The sequence below is a fragment of the Heterodontus francisci genome, chromosome 25, assembly GCF_036365525.1.
Source record: "Heterodontus francisci isolate sHetFra1 chromosome 25, sHetFra1.hap1, whole genome shotgun sequence".
Classification (NCBI taxonomy): Eukaryota; Metazoa; Chordata; class Chondrichthyes; order Heterodontiformes; family Heterodontidae; genus Heterodontus; species Heterodontus francisci.
Genome location: NC_090395.1, coordinates 46,657,502 through 46,675,706, shown reverse-complemented (window position 1 = coordinate 46,675,706; position 18,205 = coordinate 46,657,502). Strand labels below are relative to the sequence as shown.

Here is an 18,205-nt window from a genome sequence, read left to right as displayed (position 1 = left end):
TTCAACACTTCTGCTTCAAAAATAAGGCTGCCTTAGAGCTACTTAATTTCCTGCTCGAGATCAAGGCCAAGTTGCAGGCAATTTGTATCACAGGGCCCCTCACATCTTGTGAATGTAAAGGGTCAGTAAAAGAATTCAAATTTTATACCACTGATGCTTCTAAGTCAGCACAGGCAACATATGGTTCTGGTCCAAGCATGTACAAAAGCGCTGAATTCAAGAAGTGAGGTGAGAGTAACTGCCCTTGACATCAAAGCAGCATTTGACTGAGTGTAGCATCAAGGAGCCCTAGTTAAACTGAAGTCAATGGGAATCTACATAGAACATAGAACATTACAGCGCAGTACAGGCCCTTCGGCCCTCGATGTTGCGCCGACCTGTGAAACCATCTGACCTAAACTATTCCATTTTCATCCATATGTCTATCCAATGACCACTTAAATGCCCTTAAAGTTGGTGAGTCTACTACTGTTGCAGGCAGGGCGTTCCACGCCCCTACTACTCTCTGAGTAAAGAAACTACCTCTGACATCTGTCCTATATCTATCACCCCTCAACTTAAAGCTATGTCCCTTCGTGTTTGCCATCACCATCCGAGGAAAAAGACTCTCACTATCCACCCTATCTAACCCTCTGATTATCTTATATGTCTCTATTAAGACACCTCTCCTCCTCCTTCTCTCTAACGAAAACAACCTCAAGTCCCTCAGCCTTTCCTCGTAAGACCTTCCCTCCATACCAGGCAACATCCTAGTAAATCTCCTCTGCACCCTTTCCAAAGCTTCCACATCCTTCCTATAATGCGGTGACCAGAACTGCACGCAATACTCCAGGTGCGGCCGCACCAGAGTTTTGTACAGCTGCAGCATGACCTCGTGGCTCCGAAACTCGATCCCCCTACTAATAAAAGCTAACACACCATATGCCTTCTTAACAGCCCTATTAACCTGGGTGGCAACTTTCAGGGATTTATGTACCTGGACACCAAGATCTCTCTGCTCATCTACACTACCAAGAATCTTCCCATTAGCCCAGTACTCTGCATTCCTGTTACTCCTTCCAAAGTGAATCACCTCGCACTTTTCCGCATTAAACTCCATTTGCCATCTCTCAGCCCAGCTCTGCAGCCTATCTATGTCCCTCTGTACCCTACAACATCCTTCGGCACTATCCACAACTCCACCGACCTTCGTGTCATCCGCAAATTTACTAACCCACCCTTCTACACCCTCATCCAGGTCATTTATAAAAATGACAAACAGCAGTGGCCCCAAAACAGATCCTTGCGGTACACCACTAGTAACTAAACTCCAGGATGAACATTTGCCATCAACCACCACCCTCTGTCTTCTTTCAGCTAGCCAATTTCTGATCCAAAGCACTAAATCACCTTCAATCCCATACTTCCGTATTTTCTGCAATAGCCTACCGTGGGGAACCTTATCAAACGCCTTACTGAAATCCATATACACCACATCCACTGCTTTACCCTCATCCACCTGTTTGGTCACCTTCTCAAAAAACTCAATAAGGTTTGTGAGGCACGACCTACCCTTCACAAAACCGTGCTGACTATCGCTAATGAACTTATTCTTTTCAAGATGATTATAAATCCTATCTCTTATAACCTTTTCCAACATTTTACCCACAACCGAAGTAAGGCTCACAGGTCTATAATTACCAGGGCTGTCTCTACGCCCCTTCTTGAACAAGGGGACAACATTTGCTATCCTCTGCGGGAAAACTCTCCATTTGTTGGCTTCATACCTAGCACAAAGAAAGATGGTTGTAGTTGTTGGTAAAGGCTTGCTCAGGTTTGCAAATGAGACCCGACCCGAGCCCGATCTGGTTCAAGTCCTTCCATTTTTTTCCCGCGCCCGACCCGACCTGACCCGACCATCAGTTAACTTACCTTCCGTTTTTCACATTGTTCCTTACCTGCACAAGCTTAAAATAACTGTAACAAAAGTCCAAAAAGTAAATTAACGTTAAAGTCACTTACCTGAGGTGGTGATAGAGTGTGTCCGATCTGGCCCGACCCGACCCGAGCCCGAATGTCGGACCCGGAAGTGCGACCCGACCCATGTCGCCGGATGCTGTCGGGTTCGGGACGGGTAGCAGGCCTTTAGTTGTTGGAGGACAATCATCAGCCCCTGGATATCGTTGTAGCAGTTTCTCAGGATAGTATCCTAGACGCAACCATCTTCAGCTGCTTCATCAATGACCTTCTCTTCATCATAATGTCAGATGGCGATGTTCGCTGATGATTGCACAGTGTTCGGTACCATTCACAACTACATAATGACTATTGTGGAAAATGGGAAAATGCAGTTGAAGAGGCTCTTCTGAGGTTTAGGCTAAAGCATGTTGTTGGGACAAAAGATTGTTTCTAAAGTATGTTTTTAATATGTCCCAATTCTTTTGTTTTAGGTATCAGCTGAAACTCTTTGCAAGGATCTGTCTGGATCGTCAATATTTGGCAATTGATGAAATTTCCAAGCAACTGAGTGTGGATTTGATATTTCTGTGCATGGCAGATGAAACATTGCCATTTGATATACGGGCCTCATTCTGCAATCTGATGTTGCATGTCCATGTTGACCGGGACCCCCAGGAAATGGTAACACCGGTAAAATTTGCTCGGCTGTGGACTGAAATACCTACAACAATTACTATCAAAGAGTAAGACCATTTTTAGTTGTCTCAATGGGTTAACTTGAAGTAGATAAAGCTTAGATAGAACAATTTAGGAATATGTACTGTGTTAAAAAGAGAGGGTTATGAGTTATAACCCAGCATGGGTTATAATGCATTATTAAGGGCTGGAGCTTGTTAGAGCGAGGCATCTCAAAGTATACACTGTTAGACTTTTCACCTTCACCCTTCAGCTCAAACCGCTTGCTCTGTCACCTGCTGAATGTGTGAAATGATAATGATGTGGTGAGGACAACAGGGCATCTGGGACCTTACTAATTGGTGGGACCAACACTGTACCTCCTTAACCAATGATATTTCAGGATTGAGAAAGAATCAGGAATGATGAAGAAGGAAATGGGGTGAATTAAATTCAAAGCGGGTACAGAAAGAGAAATAGAGGGAAAAAAGATTTGATTGAAAGAAAGAGAAAAGAGACAGAATAGAAATGTAAGAAAAAAGTAATTTTTAACTTTTTATAAACTCTAAGAACAATTCACTACCAAAGGAATGAGAAGGCACACTTTCAATTGTTCACCTTCAGTTGACCGGAGAGGTTGATCGGCATTGTATTAACAATTATCACTTCAGTGAAAGGGTACTTGTGCTATTAATTACCAGACTTTACTTTCCCATTAAATTTGGTGGAATAAAGTTATGCGCAAATCCAGCAAGTTCTTAAAAATAGCGGGGCGGCTTCATGCTGTTTGCATGAAGCAAATATCTGAGTGACATAAATTGAGCAGCAATTTCTAGAGATTCACAACTCATGCGACGTCTCTTAATTCCTGAACGAGCTGGCCGATTTGCACATTAATAATGCCATGCACCGTTAATATGTCATTATTTTTCCAGTAAGATGCTATATTTTTATTTTGATAAAAGCATTTCCTGTCAGCTAACAACATAATAATTTTGGTCCTAACCTCATAATCTATCACATAACACGATCCAGACAGTGAAACCCAACAGCCATGTTGATGAGGATTAGTGTTGGCGAGAGGAAACTTGACAGCAGTTTAATTTTCGTTGACAGTTATGATTCCAATTTGAATGACTCACGGGATGACAAGAAAAACAAATTTGCTCATACAATGGAGTTTATGGAAGATTATCTCAATAATGTGGTGAATGATGCTCTTCCATTTTCTAATGAGGAAAAGAATAAGCTCACATATGAGGTAATTATTTTTGTGCTTGTTTCCTTAGAATTATTTATAGTTCTCACTCAGTCTGAACAATTTTGACAGTCTGGTGCACACAGATAGATGTTTTATCAGGTTTGGTATCTAGAGTACCAACCGTTACTTAAAATGATGGCTGCTATTTTTCACTGATTTTCTACAGATGCATCTTGTCCCAGTTTGATTACAAGATCTATAATCCATATTCTTTAAACTCATGTTCAGCATTTTAACTGCCATTTTGCTATATGGAGGTCCTCATTAGTGCAATACTAGAAACACTGGGCAAAAGCTGGCGACCAGTGTATTCCTGCCTCAGTCTGCTCCAGAATTCTGTGCATAAATCTTTTCGTCTTGCTCTGTCTTTCACTACCTTCAAAAATCTCTTCAAAATCCATTTCTTCAACTATTCCTTCTGTCATCTCTCATCTTTATTCTGTCTTTTGCTTTGAGTCAGTATCACTCACCTTCCTTTGGTACATTTTATTACATTAAAGGTGCTACATAGTACAAGCTAATGTTGTCTGGAACTGTAGGCTTCATATGTGTCTTGGTATCAGTTCCTGTATAAACATATAGCAAACTTGGTAAAGTGTATGGTCACCATAGTAAATGGGCTGGTGTTTGACGAGGAGACAAATGATTAATTGGGAGGCAAAGTTTATTTTTCTGGCATTTCTGGTACATGTAAATAGAGTATGTACCCTGGACATGTTTCCTGTACGATATAGTGGGGAGGGGCGGGGGGTGTATAAATATATAGATCAGGAAATAATGTAACAAACAATGTGGTTATAATGGGGGATTTTAATTTTCATGTGCACTGGGAGAAGCAGAACAGCTCAAGAGTAAAGGCAATAAATTTCTAGGATGTATCTACATCAGTTTTACAGAAGAATATGTTTTAGCACTCAAAAGGGATTTGGCCAAACTGGATTTGATGATAAGTAATAAACCAGAGCTAGCTAACTATTTGACAGTAAGGGAATATCATGCAAATTATGATTGAATTTGATATTTGGTTTGAGAGGGAAAAGGGACGGTCACAGAAAAGGTTTTAAATTTAAGTAAGGCAAACTTCGAAGGGATCGGAGTTGACCATAATAAGCTGGGCAATGCTAATGGAAAAACCTACAGACAAACAAAGTAAATATTCAATGAAGTATTCAGTACAATACACAAAACTAGTACAAACCCTGAAAAGGCAAAGGGTGCATTTGTGTAATTCAGCAATGACGATTAACAAATGAGGTAAGAGACAGTGCCAGGGTAAAAGGAGAAAGCTTGCAAAAGTGAAAGGAAAATTGGAAATTCAGCAGACTAGGGGAATTGTGAAAAGTAACAAAACTGTCAAATGCTGCAAAAAGGAATGTGAAAAAATTTCAAGGGATATCAGAGCGAACAGCAGAAATTTTTTTAATACATTATGAGAAAGTGTGGTAAGGGGAATGTGGGCCCATTAAATTGCAGGAGAGTTTATAATGGATATTGAGGAAATGGCAGACTTGTTAAATGAATACCTTATATCTGTTTTCACAGTAGAGGAAGAGGACAAAATACCATGGGTACACAGTACAAAAATAAGTCAAGAGGAAGAATTTGATATAAGTAAAAAATGGTAATGGAGGACATAATGGGACTTACGGTAGACAAATCTTCAGGACCTAATAGTTTCCACCTCAGGATATTACATAGATTTGGGAATTTTTGAATTGGAAAATTGCTGATGTCACTGCATTATTAAAGTAGGAAGGAAATGAGAAACCAGGCAACTACAGAGCTTTCAGTCAAACCTCAATTTTGGGGAAGTTCCTGGAGTCTGTCAGGGACAGTCACAGAACATTTGGACAAGTATGAGCTGATCAAAGAGAGTCTGCATGGATTTATGAAGGGTAGGACATGTCCAACTAATCTAGTAATCTTTTGAGGAGGCCATTAGTATTATGGAGAGGGGAGTGTTTATGGATGTTGTCCATATGGAGTTCCAGAGGGGAATCAATAAGAATCTGCACAAGAGATTATTAACAAATTGGCACATGGAATTGGAGGTAACTTTGTGACATAAGTCATTAATTGTTTGGGAGGTAGGAGATAGAGAGAAGGGATAATGGGAATATTCCAGGCAGATGTCTAAAATGAACATTAAGAACTTAAATATGTAAATTAGTGGCTTAATATTTGTTGAAGGATCCCAACAAGAAATACGTCGTTGTTAAGTGGGGCAGGTGGGATTCTTCAGCAGCCCCTGAAAATGCCAAAGGAAAGTATGTTTTTTAAAAACTGTTTCTGTAGCGTTGCAATTGCCCATTTCGTAGTCCACTTCTTTCACAGGACTTGCCTGAGGGCCTCTGCTGACTTTGACTTCTTTGTTCGGGTGAGCTGCATATGGTGGCTCGACCAGTGCTGTGTATGCTAATGAGGACCAATTTCCATTGATCCTTGGGCCTTTCGTGCAGCGCTGAGTCTGGGCCTGAAATATACGTAGTCATTTCTTCTGGTGCAGAATCCAGAATATGAGAATATGATTTTAAAATTAAAGGTAGACTATTTAGGAGTGAAATCAGGAAGAACTTTTCCATGCAAAGTATCATGTAAATCTAAACTCTGTCTGCCAGAAGGCTGAGGACGCTATATCAATTGAAAATTTCAAGACTGAGATTGATAGATTTTTGTTGAGTAGGTGTAGGAAGGAATGTGGAGCAAAGGCAGGTAAATGGAGTTAAATGCATACTTGCTTATGCATTAAATATATAACTTGCCTTGAAACTATGTAATTTCTTTGCACCCAGAAAACAGACTTTCCACCTACTTGTCCCAACTAGACCCAGAGGTGGCATATACACCACCACCCTCCTTCAACTAAATTATCAGGAATTGAATTACAACCACACAGTACAGTGAAAAACATTCACAATGGAGAAAAACTATTCACATTGTGAAATGCTACATTGTATATATGTTAAAGGACGGCTGCGCGTGAAACTTAGGGCTGGATTTTACGTCAGGCGGACAGGAGCTGGCCATTGACGTAAAAGTCAGTGGCGAACCTGCTTCCGCCCGGCCTGGGGATCCGTTCCGCATTTTACAGGTCCCCGGGCTTTAATTGTTCTGAGGCGGGACTTCCACCCGCTTGAGGGAGGAAGTCCTGCCTCATTGAGCTGCTGGTCAATCATCGGGCCGGCAGCTTAGTCCCAGCAGCGCCACCAGGAGCGGTGGCCACTGCTGGGACTGCAGCCCAGCCGAGGAAATGGAGCCAGGACTACAGGTAAGTCCAGGTTGCCTCACCAGGGTGATCAGTTGAGTGCCGGCGAAGCAAGGGTGGTCGTGCGGAGGGAAGGGGAGGCATCTCGGGGCCTGGGGGTGATTGAAAGTGGGGGCTGTCCTCAATCGGGTTTTGTCAGGGCTTTCACTGGGCGGCCTTTCACATCTCCTGGACGCCCGCTTGCCATGGGTAAAATCCCCATGGAAGCAGGCAAAGGCCATTAATTGGCCTGGGGCGGGCGGCCCGTTTCTCGCCAATCCCCCCCCGGCCCACGTGAAGTGGTGGTGGAGGCGGGAGTGTGTTGGGAAGACCTCCCGGAGCCTCCTGCTGAATTTTACGCCTCCCCCCCTCCACCCCACCACCATCTGGCTCGCTGGGCTGGCGTGAAATTCCAAGCTTAATGTCAGAGTGAGCACACCTAGGTTTTTCTGAAGAAAATCCTATTTATCTGCTCTTCTCTTGATCCAGGTGTTAATCTGCATGTCCACAGTTGCTACTTATTCATTGCCTTCTGTTACTCAAACTCTCCTCTTTCCAGTTATTCTCTTCTTATTTCCTCACCAGTTTGTTAATTTGTATAATTTGCGCCTTTCCTCTTATTTCTGATTTCATTGGGTTTATATTTGGAACAGATCCACACTATTTCTCTCTCTTTCAGCAGTATTTCTCAATCCACTGCACATACTTGAGACACCTGGACAGTCAATTCTCCTCCCATTCCTGTGGCCTACATTTTAAAAAAAAAATCACTTTGGAGGCACAGCATAGTTCCTTGCCACTTTTGTGAAATAATCATAGTGGTGGCCTACAATTTGGGCCAAACAAGTGAGAATTACAATGAGCAATTTAGCTTCAGGGAATAAGACTTGGTTGGCATTTTGGACTCTAGGGGCTGGATTTTGTATTCCCGCTACCGGGAGCAGTGGCAGGCGTGGAACATGGTGGCCGTCCTCCACGGGACCCGCGGTGGTGGTTGGCCATTTTACATAGTCACGGCGACTGTCCCCCTCAACCACATGGCGGGGTCGGCAATGGCGACTCTGCTCACGGCGTCACTGATACGGAAGCAGCCATGTACCTGCGCAGCTTACAGGGAACATTGGTACTGCGATTGTTCATTAACAAGTTTTTATTCAAGCATGTACGAACATACGAATTTGGAGCAGGAATAGGCGACTTGAGCCTGCTCCGCCATTCAATAAGATCATAGCTGATCTGATTGTAACCTCGACTCCACATTTCCACCTACCCCCAATAAACTTTCACCCCCTTGCTTATCAAGAATCTATCTACCACTGCCTTAAAATATGCAATCTGTCCTCATAATTCAACCCTTTTAGCCCAGTACCTTCATATAATGTGCAAAATGCTTAACTCCCACAAGCTACATTACAATCATGATGGGATGGGAATGTTGCCTTAATACAGCATGATCAAATTCCCAGTAGCAGCCTCCTCATGAGCAAATTGTAATCAAGTTCCAGTTTTGTTCACTCCACTGTGAGAGTATAGTCATGGTATGCAGGCATGCCTGTATGGAATTTGCAATGTGACTATAGTGAAAGTGGGTGGCTAACAGATAAATGGGAGAGGGGGTGCGTAAAATGGGTATAAACTAAAAAATATTAATTTCTACTATGAATTTTTTCATAATTTTTGTCTATAAAACTGTCAATCAAAGAAAAGCAGTGATGGTATTTTATTATAGCGATACAGCATTGTGACCTAATGAGCAATCTATAAAACAGCATTAGGTATTTTTTGTAAACAATCATGTATTTGATGCTGTCAATATTATTCATCATTTCACTTGTTTTTCTTAATGGGACATAATGAGCTGAAATAATTTGTATTAGTAATTTAACCCCTAGCCCAGATTTTATAATGCGTATTGGTTGATCAAAGAGTAAAGACCAAGTGTCGATTCAGGACCAGTGGGATTAGAGGGTGGGGTTAATTAGACCCGAACCAAGGGAAAACTGCAATGTTGAAGGCAAGAAAAGATCAAAGCGAGTTGTTGCAGTGCATCTTGTAGATGGGTACACACTGCTGCCACTGTGCAGAGCTGTTTGAAGGAGTGAATGGTTAAATGGTGGATGGGGTGCCAATCATGTGGGCTGCTTTGTCCTGGATGGTGTTGAGTTTCTTGAGTGTTGTTGGAGCTGCACTTATCGAGGCAAGTGGAGAGTATTGCATCACACTTCTGACTTGTGCCTTGTAGATGGTGGACAGGTTTTGGGGAGTTAGGAGGTGAGTTACTCACCGCAGAATTCCCAGCATCTGACCTGCTCTTGTAGCCACAGTACTTATATGGCTGTTCCAGTTCAGTTTATGTTTTAGTTTAGAGATACAGCACTGAAACAGGCCCTTCGGCCCACCGAGTCTGTGCTGACCATCAACCACCCATTTATACTAATCCTACACTTATCTCATATCCCTGCCACATCCCCACCTGTCCCTATATTTCCCTACCACCTACCTATACTAGGGGCAATTTATAATGGCCAATTAACCTATCAACCTGCAAGTCTTTGGCATGTGGGAGGAAACCGGAGCACCTGGAGGAAACCCACGCAGACACAGGGAGAACTTGCAAGCTCCACACAGGCAGTACCCAAAATTGAACCCGGGTCGCTGGAGCTGTGAGGCTGCGGTGCTAACCACTGCGCCCCAGGATGTTGATGGTGGGGGATTCAGTGATGGTAATGCCGTAAAATGTCAAGGCAAGATGGCTAGATTCTGTTTTGTTGGAGATGGTCATTGCCTAGCACTTGTGTGGCACAAATGTTACTTGCCACTTATCAGCCCAAGCCTAAATGTTGTCCAGGTCTTTCTGCATGGGGGGCACAGACTGCTTCAGTATCTAAGGAGTACCTACACCACATGGACTGCATTGATTCAAGAAGGCAGTTCACTGCCACCTGCTCAATGGCGATTGGGGTGGGCAATAAATGCTGTCTTTGTCAGCGATGCTCACATCCCAAGAATGAATTAACAAAAAGTTACTTGCTGAAGTTCATCTGGGAATTTGGATCAGTTGCTGGATTCTGTTGGAATTCATCTGACTGTTTACTCAACCATGGCCCATTGAGGGTGGATAGTTCACTCAGGCATAGTCCAGTGTCTTGCAATCCTTGGTATGTGTAGAGGTGAGAAGAAGCTGGGGCGTTTTTTTTTCAAATTATATTTATGGTGAGGGAGTAGCACCAGGAGCAGAGGCTGTAGTTGCAGCACTAGAGTGGAGCATTGCTCGGACAATGGCCAGTGGGTGCATCTTTTTTTTAAACAAGTTCCTTGCAGTGCTCAATGTGGCCTTTTATTTTTGCTTTACTCTTATCTTGATAGGAAAGCTATAATCTATCTGTCTTGTTATGGCATGGATTGACAAAGGTTGAGACCTGGAATGTGAGTTTCTGAGTGAGTAGGGAGAGGTTCAATTGTGGTTTTGTTTTACATGCATGATCATCCCTTGAATCGGGCAGGCAGCAGAGACAGAATCCAGAGCTGCAAACTGAGTGGCCAACTGGTTGTGTGGGGAAGGGGTGAATGGATCAACAGGAGTTCTGTGTGTGGGGGGAAGTAGTGGTTGATAACAGCCAGGGCTGGGCAGTGGCTGAGACTCAAGAATATGCAGCCAGAGTGGCCAGGTATGAGTAACAGGTAAGAGATGATGGGGGTGGAGTAGAGTGCCAGACCACAACAGGTTGGTGGCACGATCAATGGCTGGAAAACCTGTCAGCCTGTTAAAATCTGGCAGTTACATTTTTGAAGAGCTTTTTAACCATGGAAAAGCACAGGCTTGCCTTGAACTAAAGCCATAGAGAAGCTAGAAAGGGTTCTGGAGGCATGACCTTGGATATTCCTGGAAATAGCAATTGGGGTTGGGTCCTGGGGGAATGGAGTGGTGTGATGACCCAAAGAGAGAGAAATTAAAAGGTCAATTTATGAAATATACGTTTTCAAAAAATTTAGAGGAGAGGAGGTCCAAAATCTAAAGAATGCTTTTGGATATTTTAACAGAAACAGGGGGAATAGATTTAAGGTAAGGGGCAGGAGGCTTAGAGTGGATTTGAGGAAAAAAAATTTCACTCAGAGGGTGGTTGGAATCTGGAACGCACTGCCTGAAGAGGTGGTAAAGGCGGGAACCCTCACAACACAGTGGCGCAGTGGTTAGCACCGCAGCCTCACAGCTCCAGGGACCCGGGTTCGATTCCAGGTACTGCCTGTGTGGAGTTTGCAAGTTCTCCCGGTGTCTGCGTGGGTTTTCTCCGGGTGCTCCGGTTTCCTCCCACAAGCCAAAAGACTTGCAGGTTGATAGGTAAATTGGCCATTATAAATTGTCACTAGTGTAGGTAGGTGGTAGGGAAATATAGGGACAGGTGGGGATGTTTGGTAGGAATATGGGATTAGTGTAGGATTAGTATAAATGGGTGGTTGATGTTCGGCACAGACTCAGTGGGCCGAAGGGCCTGTTTCAGTGCTGTATCTCTAATCTAATCTAAACATTTAAGAAGTATTTAGATGAGCACTTGAAATGCCATAGCATACAAGACTACAGGCCAAGTTTTGGAAAATGGGATTAGAATGGTTAGGTGCTTGATGGCCGGCACAGACACGATGGGCCGAAGGGCCTGTTTCTGTGCTGTATAGCTCTATGACACTTTAAGTTAACGCAGCTCTGGTGAAGGTAAGCAAAACAGCCAGGGTTCTGCTATCAGTGGAAAATTTCAAACTGGTGAGCCACTTTTAAAGAAATAAAATCACTCTTCAAAATACAATATTCTTACCAATTAAGAGATCACAAAACCAGCAGTGACTGACTGCAACTCAATAAAGTGATCCTAATGCATAACAGCAGCTACTGGTTACACTGACATGAGTGAATCGGTGACAGGAAAGGTGTGACAACATTCACATTGAAAATTGTTATCATATCATCACTTAAAGGCATAACATTTATCACAGGAACAATAATAGGAGCAAGCTTCACAAATTTTTTTTTGATAAAAATGTGTGTCCTACATATTGAAATTGATATATAAAATATAGATCCACCTATGTAAAAGTGCTTTCCAACAGACATCTTCAGTACTGAAGTATAAAATAAGGATGGGGCAATTACTTTTTTTGGAAATGAAAATGGAAAGCTTTTCCAGGATTTGCAGACCAGGGTTTAATTACCCTGAAAATTGAAGTTCTTTCCAGATTATCTACTTATATTTAATTGTCTTGAATCCCTATTCATAATAATTGTTACATGGACTGTATAAGGTTCTTATTTACTCAGGAGGGCAAGGATTCAAGTTTTGTCCTATGTGTGGATATATTGTTGTGCATTGTACTTTATAAAAACACTGATACTCATATTTTATTCCATTCTAGGTGGTCAGCTTGGCTAGACATCTGATCTATTTTGGTTTCTACAGCTTCAGTGAGCTCCTGCGACTGACCAGAACACTCCTTGGTATTATAGATTGTAATCAAGGTTCCAACTTTATAGATGCTCTGTATCATGATGAGGGGACTGGTGAGTATTTTAGTACAATAGTTGTGTTCTCAGGATGTTTACTTAGCAAGTATGGGGCCAATTTTTGATGTGATCCTTCCATTGGGCAGACGGTAGGAGGACCAAGCCTAACACCTGCTCAGTGAAAGCAATCCGATCCATTTCGATAGCTGGGCCTCAGTGCCAAAGTTGTGGTGAATGTCCCATGCATTCAGAGCAACTCACAGATCAGTCTGATGTGGTGGTGGGGGGGGTGACGGGGGATTTATACCTTTTCTCCTCTACAGAGGCGGGCCCATTGAGTTAAGATGGGGGGAGTGGGGGTGTACCTGAGGGAGGCCACTAAAAGTTGGACGTTGGGCACGTTGATTTTTGTGGGGCCAGAGGAGGTGTTAAGCTACTCCTGGCCCCGCAAAAGTTGCCGAAATACCTGTTTTTGGAATGACCTTCACCAGTCCCTTTAAGGGTTGCATCCTGTACTTCTGGACACTGCGCACTTTGCCCACAGGCACTTAAAAATTGTTTTGAGGTTCTGTTGCATAGGATCCTGATTTACATTGTATATTTCTGGCTGGCCATTTGAAGCCCCAATCAAAAGTGGTGTCAGGTGGCACAATGACAGAAACTAGGTGATATAAAGGTATTGCACCAATATATACTGAAAATTTACAATACTTTCAAAATATAACCAGTGCAGAAATACATTCACCAGGATCAACATCACTCAGTTTCAGAATATCCATTCAAGCAATTTGGAAAGATGACATTGCAATATTTTGTATATATAAAAAAGCACTATCTAAACCTGCATGATGCAGATTTTCCAATTTCCCATTTCTTACTCAATATCTGCTTAATCACACAATCATTCTTATGTGCACATTATGAGCCATTACAAATTAACAATTTTTGTAGGAATTCTCAGATCATATAAAATAAGTTGCTGATGCCTTTGAATGCCTACTTTTATAAATATCAAATGAGAATTCAGATTCTGAACACCAAACACTGAAGAATTGACACAGTGTGTACAGAATACACAGCTCTGACCCAGTTTAGGGTTGAAATTCATTGGTGACCTTAATGATGAATGTGGTAATGTGTTCCTGTAAAATTTGTTGCTCGCTATTTTAATCCATTCATGTTAAACAGATCAGTACCATCATTAAAATAGCAGACAAAGGAATGTCATGCAAATGTTTTAATGCTTTTGCTACTAATGTTGAACAACACCATTACAAACCAGGTACAGATTTTGAAAAGTCCACCATTTCAACCAAATGATGATGCCTTATGTGCTCTGCTATTTTCTCTGTTCCAGTGCAGGCTCCCTTTCTGTGTTATGATTGGCGATGCTAAAGCAACTGCTAGTTGTGGCTTCAGTCACAGTAACAAAGGCAAGTCCTTTGGATACTGAAATAATTCCTTACCTTGCAATAGCAGGGAATCAAAAAATAATAGCAGTAAGAGTAACATCTCATTGCTAACATTTCTTTTAACTGCTGTTGAATCTTCAGTAGTTTTTAAAGATGTTCAGAGCCCTTGCCCTGTTTATTATTTGTTATTGCTCAGTTTTAAGAAACCAATTATAATTTTATACCTTTCTGTGATTCCAATTATCATTTTTAGCATAAAATCATTATTTAGATGATGTATAAGGAAAAATGCAATAGAATTAAGTTGACATTGCCTAAATTAAAAAATTGGGGAAAAAACTGGTCTGTACATTAATAGATTACATGTCCAAATTACTTGGCTCTTGGGATATTCGCATAACATTGTATGGCTCCAGCCCTGTCAACCCCCAGACCCACCTCTTTCCTATATTTCAGGGAAAAGTATGAAGAAATCAATCCACGGAGTTGGACAGATAGTATCCACTATGGTTCTCAACAGGAAACAGTCTCTCTTTGGTCCTGTTGCACGTCCCAGTGTACACATTGAACCACAGATAAAACCGAAAGATATTCCTGACAGTAAAAACATCACTGTAATGGATACGAAGCTGAAAATCCTGGAGATTTTACAGGTATGAATGATCATTGGATCCACAGTTACCATCGTAATCTTTTACTTTTATCCTTTTTGTCAAGGTCTTGATACTAATACATTCTGTACAGTGTAGGTCAGAGTTAATCTATATTTGCAGTATGTTTTAAGTATTTTTAAGAATACTGCTCTGTATTGAAGCTGTGCCCATTTTTGCTAGCTTGGGTGCTCTCCAACTACTAAGTAAGTGATTTTTAAATCCCTATTTATAGCCACTTTTACATTAGAGAAATGGAGTGGCCTAAGACATGCGATTCTCCTAACATTGGCTGTAGTCATTAATATAAACAGCTGAACGTGAAGGAAGATGAAAGCTTCACTGACCTGTAAAAATGTAGGACTATGAATTTGCTGTTAGATTAAAGCTGGAATCAGTCCATGTGTTCACACTACAGCTTTGCTCAGCACTGGAGATGGGCAGTTGATGCAGAAATTTTTAAAAAAGGGAGGGAGCGAATGCACAAATGTCATTCTCCTGAAGTGGAAACAAAAGGAAAAGAATGTGTTCAAGTAAAAATGTCTCATAGGATTCTCCGTAGAACCATCCCTTGATATGCCATTGCCAGCATGAAGAGAATAACTGTGGTGTGAGTGGATACCTGATAGAATCCATGGGGTTGTAAAGTAATAATTGGAATGAGAATAAGGACATTTATAAAGTAAGGGGGCATGCTCTGATCTCAAAGTGCACCTTCTATGGGTTCTTCCTTTGGAATGAATGGGTTCAAACATGTCAAAGAGACAGCTTGGCAGATTTCAACTGAACATTTTAAAAATAAATTCTGTTTTATTTGAGGCCCAATAAAAAGGGGCACTTTTGCTTTTCTGAGAATGCATTTGAGCTCTCTGAGTTATTTATTTAAGAAAATGATTCACTGAAGTAAAGAGGTCAAGCTGCTACCAAGTGAGATATTGTGCTATCCAGTAGGATAAATGCTATCTAGGCATTGCATTAACCTCCAAGTCATTTTTGAACCATTAACTCAATTGCGTTGAGCTAGTGTTGAATGGCAATCTGTGAAAGATTCAGTCAGTGATTTGAAATTTCCCAGAAGAAACAGATCCAAAATAGTGAAGACTGGAGGAAAATGCTCATTTACTCCTCTTTCCCCATTTCCCCACCACCATGGACAGACTGTTCACTGAATTAATTTAAGTTCTTTACTTTTCAGTTCATCCTTAATGTCAGGTTAGACTTCAGAATTTCATACCTGCTGTCAATTTTCAAAAAGGAATTTGTTGACAGCAACCCTATACCAGAGAGCACAGCCGATGGCACCATCGCTACATTTATGGAGTCAACAGGTAACAAATAATAACTTACCTCTCAGGACTGTTTGACATGAATTTTTTGTAGAAACAACTCATCTGCTCAGCATGACTGAATTCTGAGTACTCTGTGAGGTGTCCAGTAGTTTTTAAACACTCTGAACCCTGTCGCCAGCTTCCCTGTGTGTATTGTGCTCCTTCGGTTCTATAAAAAAAACTGTTTAGTCGACATTTTATTGGTTTGGCAGGTAAGATTTCCTCTGGTCATTGTTTATCAGTGACATCAGAAATAGCTTGAAGATTCCCTCTGAATAAAGGTATAGAAAACAAAATAGTATAGAGAGTAAATGTTCCCACAATGTTTCTGATATTATTAACTTGTAGTATGCAGTGAAATCTTTCTCCAATGCCAGAACAGATTAAGCTGTTCTACCCTGTTACAGCAGGTTCTAACTTCTACAACTGTGCAGTGCAGGAACAATTGCCCGTTCGAGGGAGCATCTAACAACAATCCCTGAAACAGATGTTGTAGGAAGTGACGCTCCAACACTCTGAAATCTATGACATATATTTCACACAACTTGTTTACGCTGTTAGCAATATGTGTATTAATTTAAATGTTGTCCCGGTATAAGAGTGCAAATTTATTTTGGGTCACTGGTTTGGGAATGGAATCAAAGTTTTTATCTTAAAATTTTTTTAAAAATTCAAATTTTCAAATGCTGCTAGTTAATTTGTTGTAACATTGATTATGACTTTTTTTTTAAAGTCTTGCATCTTTTGCAGCTATCTCACTGCTTCTCTCCCACTCTCTCATTCTTCTTGTCTTCACTTTTCTGTTTATCTTTCTTTCTGCCTCTCTGTGCATCTCATGTGTTTTTGCTGCCTCTCCTGTATCTTTGTTTGCCCCCCCGATTCCCTTTCCCATTTTCTTTCCCTTATTCTCTCTTCCTTGATGTTGCCTTCTCTGTTCTGTATGTCATATGTCTTCTAGCCTGTCTGTGATTCTCTGAAGTTTGGACTTCAAAGTAGTTCCATATGGCATTTTTTTCCTATAACTGATACTCCCTGGCCCTCATCGAAGCCTTTGGCCTCCATTCTGCTGATCATGGCCTCTGTCTAGTTCCTGGCACGATTGCTGACCTCCCCAGCCTGACCATCTGATGGCTTCTCTCTTTCTCCCCCCACCAATCCCCAAGTCCCGATATGCACAAAGCCTGTCCACCTCCTGGTTGCTGGGGATGGTCCTTGACTGCAGCCTCCTGTCATTGGTTTTCCTGTCAATTTGATTGGCTGGGAAGTGGAATAAGTAAATGGTAATGAAGTCCTGCTGTTAAATTCCGCCAGACCAGAGCGTCCCTGGTCTCACTGGGTTCTTTGGCAGCTTTCAGCCACCCCAGCTCTCGCCCCATCTCCCTGTGAATATCAAGGCCTATGTGTGTCTCACCACTCCTCCCTATATATCTCTCTTTCTTTACTGAGGACAGGATTTACGCCCTCATATGGGGTAGGAACAGAGGTGAGTGGGTGCGTCATTTCGTGGCGCCAGCCATTGTTCCAGTTTCCCAATGCTGTTCTGAAAGTCAGTGATTTTGCTCAGAAGGGAGAAGGCAGGACCCATAACCCGCCCAGTTCACATCAATGTCCAATTAATCTTGGTAACGAGCTTGTTGTGAGCTCATTAAGGGCCAGTCTGCCCCCAGAGCCAGCAATCACTTTCAACTTTCCCGCCCCACATCACCATTTAAAACTCCATAAAAAGTTACATCTTTTTCAGTCAGGTGTAACTGGGTTTTTAGTGGCACTGTGAATAATACAATTTGACAAACAACAGAAGTGACCCTGAAAAAATAATTTTATAATCATGGAATGCTGTTAAATGTTTTTTCAAAATATTTTACCTTCTACCTTTACCCCATGTTTATGTCCCAATCTCTAATTTGCTGTATGTAAAAAATTATTTTCGTGCTTTTAGTTTCCTGTGAAAATTCTGAAATATGATTGGCTGCTTGGAAAGCCTGATGACATCACTGCTGTTCCTTGCTGTGAATGCCTGGTAAAGAACGCTGCAATCAGTTGCCGTATCGCCACACGGCGATAGAGGTGAAATTCTCACCAGAGAGACTGATCGATCTCTTAGTGAGATTTACTTCATGGTCAGCAGCGAGTGCCCTTGCTTCGCCGCTGACTGCAAAATCTGGCCCAACAATTGGTGTGCTTACCTTACGTCATTGTTTCTATC

The 18,205-nt window shown here is 41.8% G+C and overlaps 1 protein-coding gene across 3 annotated transcripts in view; it reads left to right on the top strand.

Moving 5' to 3' along the window:
• The window catches only part of itpr3 (inositol 1,4,5-trisphosphate receptor, type 3), a 311,298-nt gene that overhangs the window by 192,385 nt on the left and 100,708 nt on the right, over window positions 1-18,205 (top strand). For all 3 annotated transcript variants that reach the window (XM_068057164.1, XM_068057163.1, XM_068057162.1), the window contains exons 19-23: window positions 2,430-2,681; window positions 3,730-3,874; window positions 12,522-12,666; window positions 14,478-14,674; window positions 15,867-15,999. In XM_068057164.1, coding sequence (XP_067913265.1) covers window positions 2,430-2,681; window positions 3,730-3,874; window positions 12,522-12,666; window positions 14,478-14,674; window positions 15,867-15,999 — 872 coding nt within the window. The remainder of the gene's footprint in view (window positions 1-2,429; window positions 2,682-3,729; window positions 3,875-12,521; window positions 12,667-14,477; window positions 14,675-15,866; window positions 16,000-18,205) is intronic.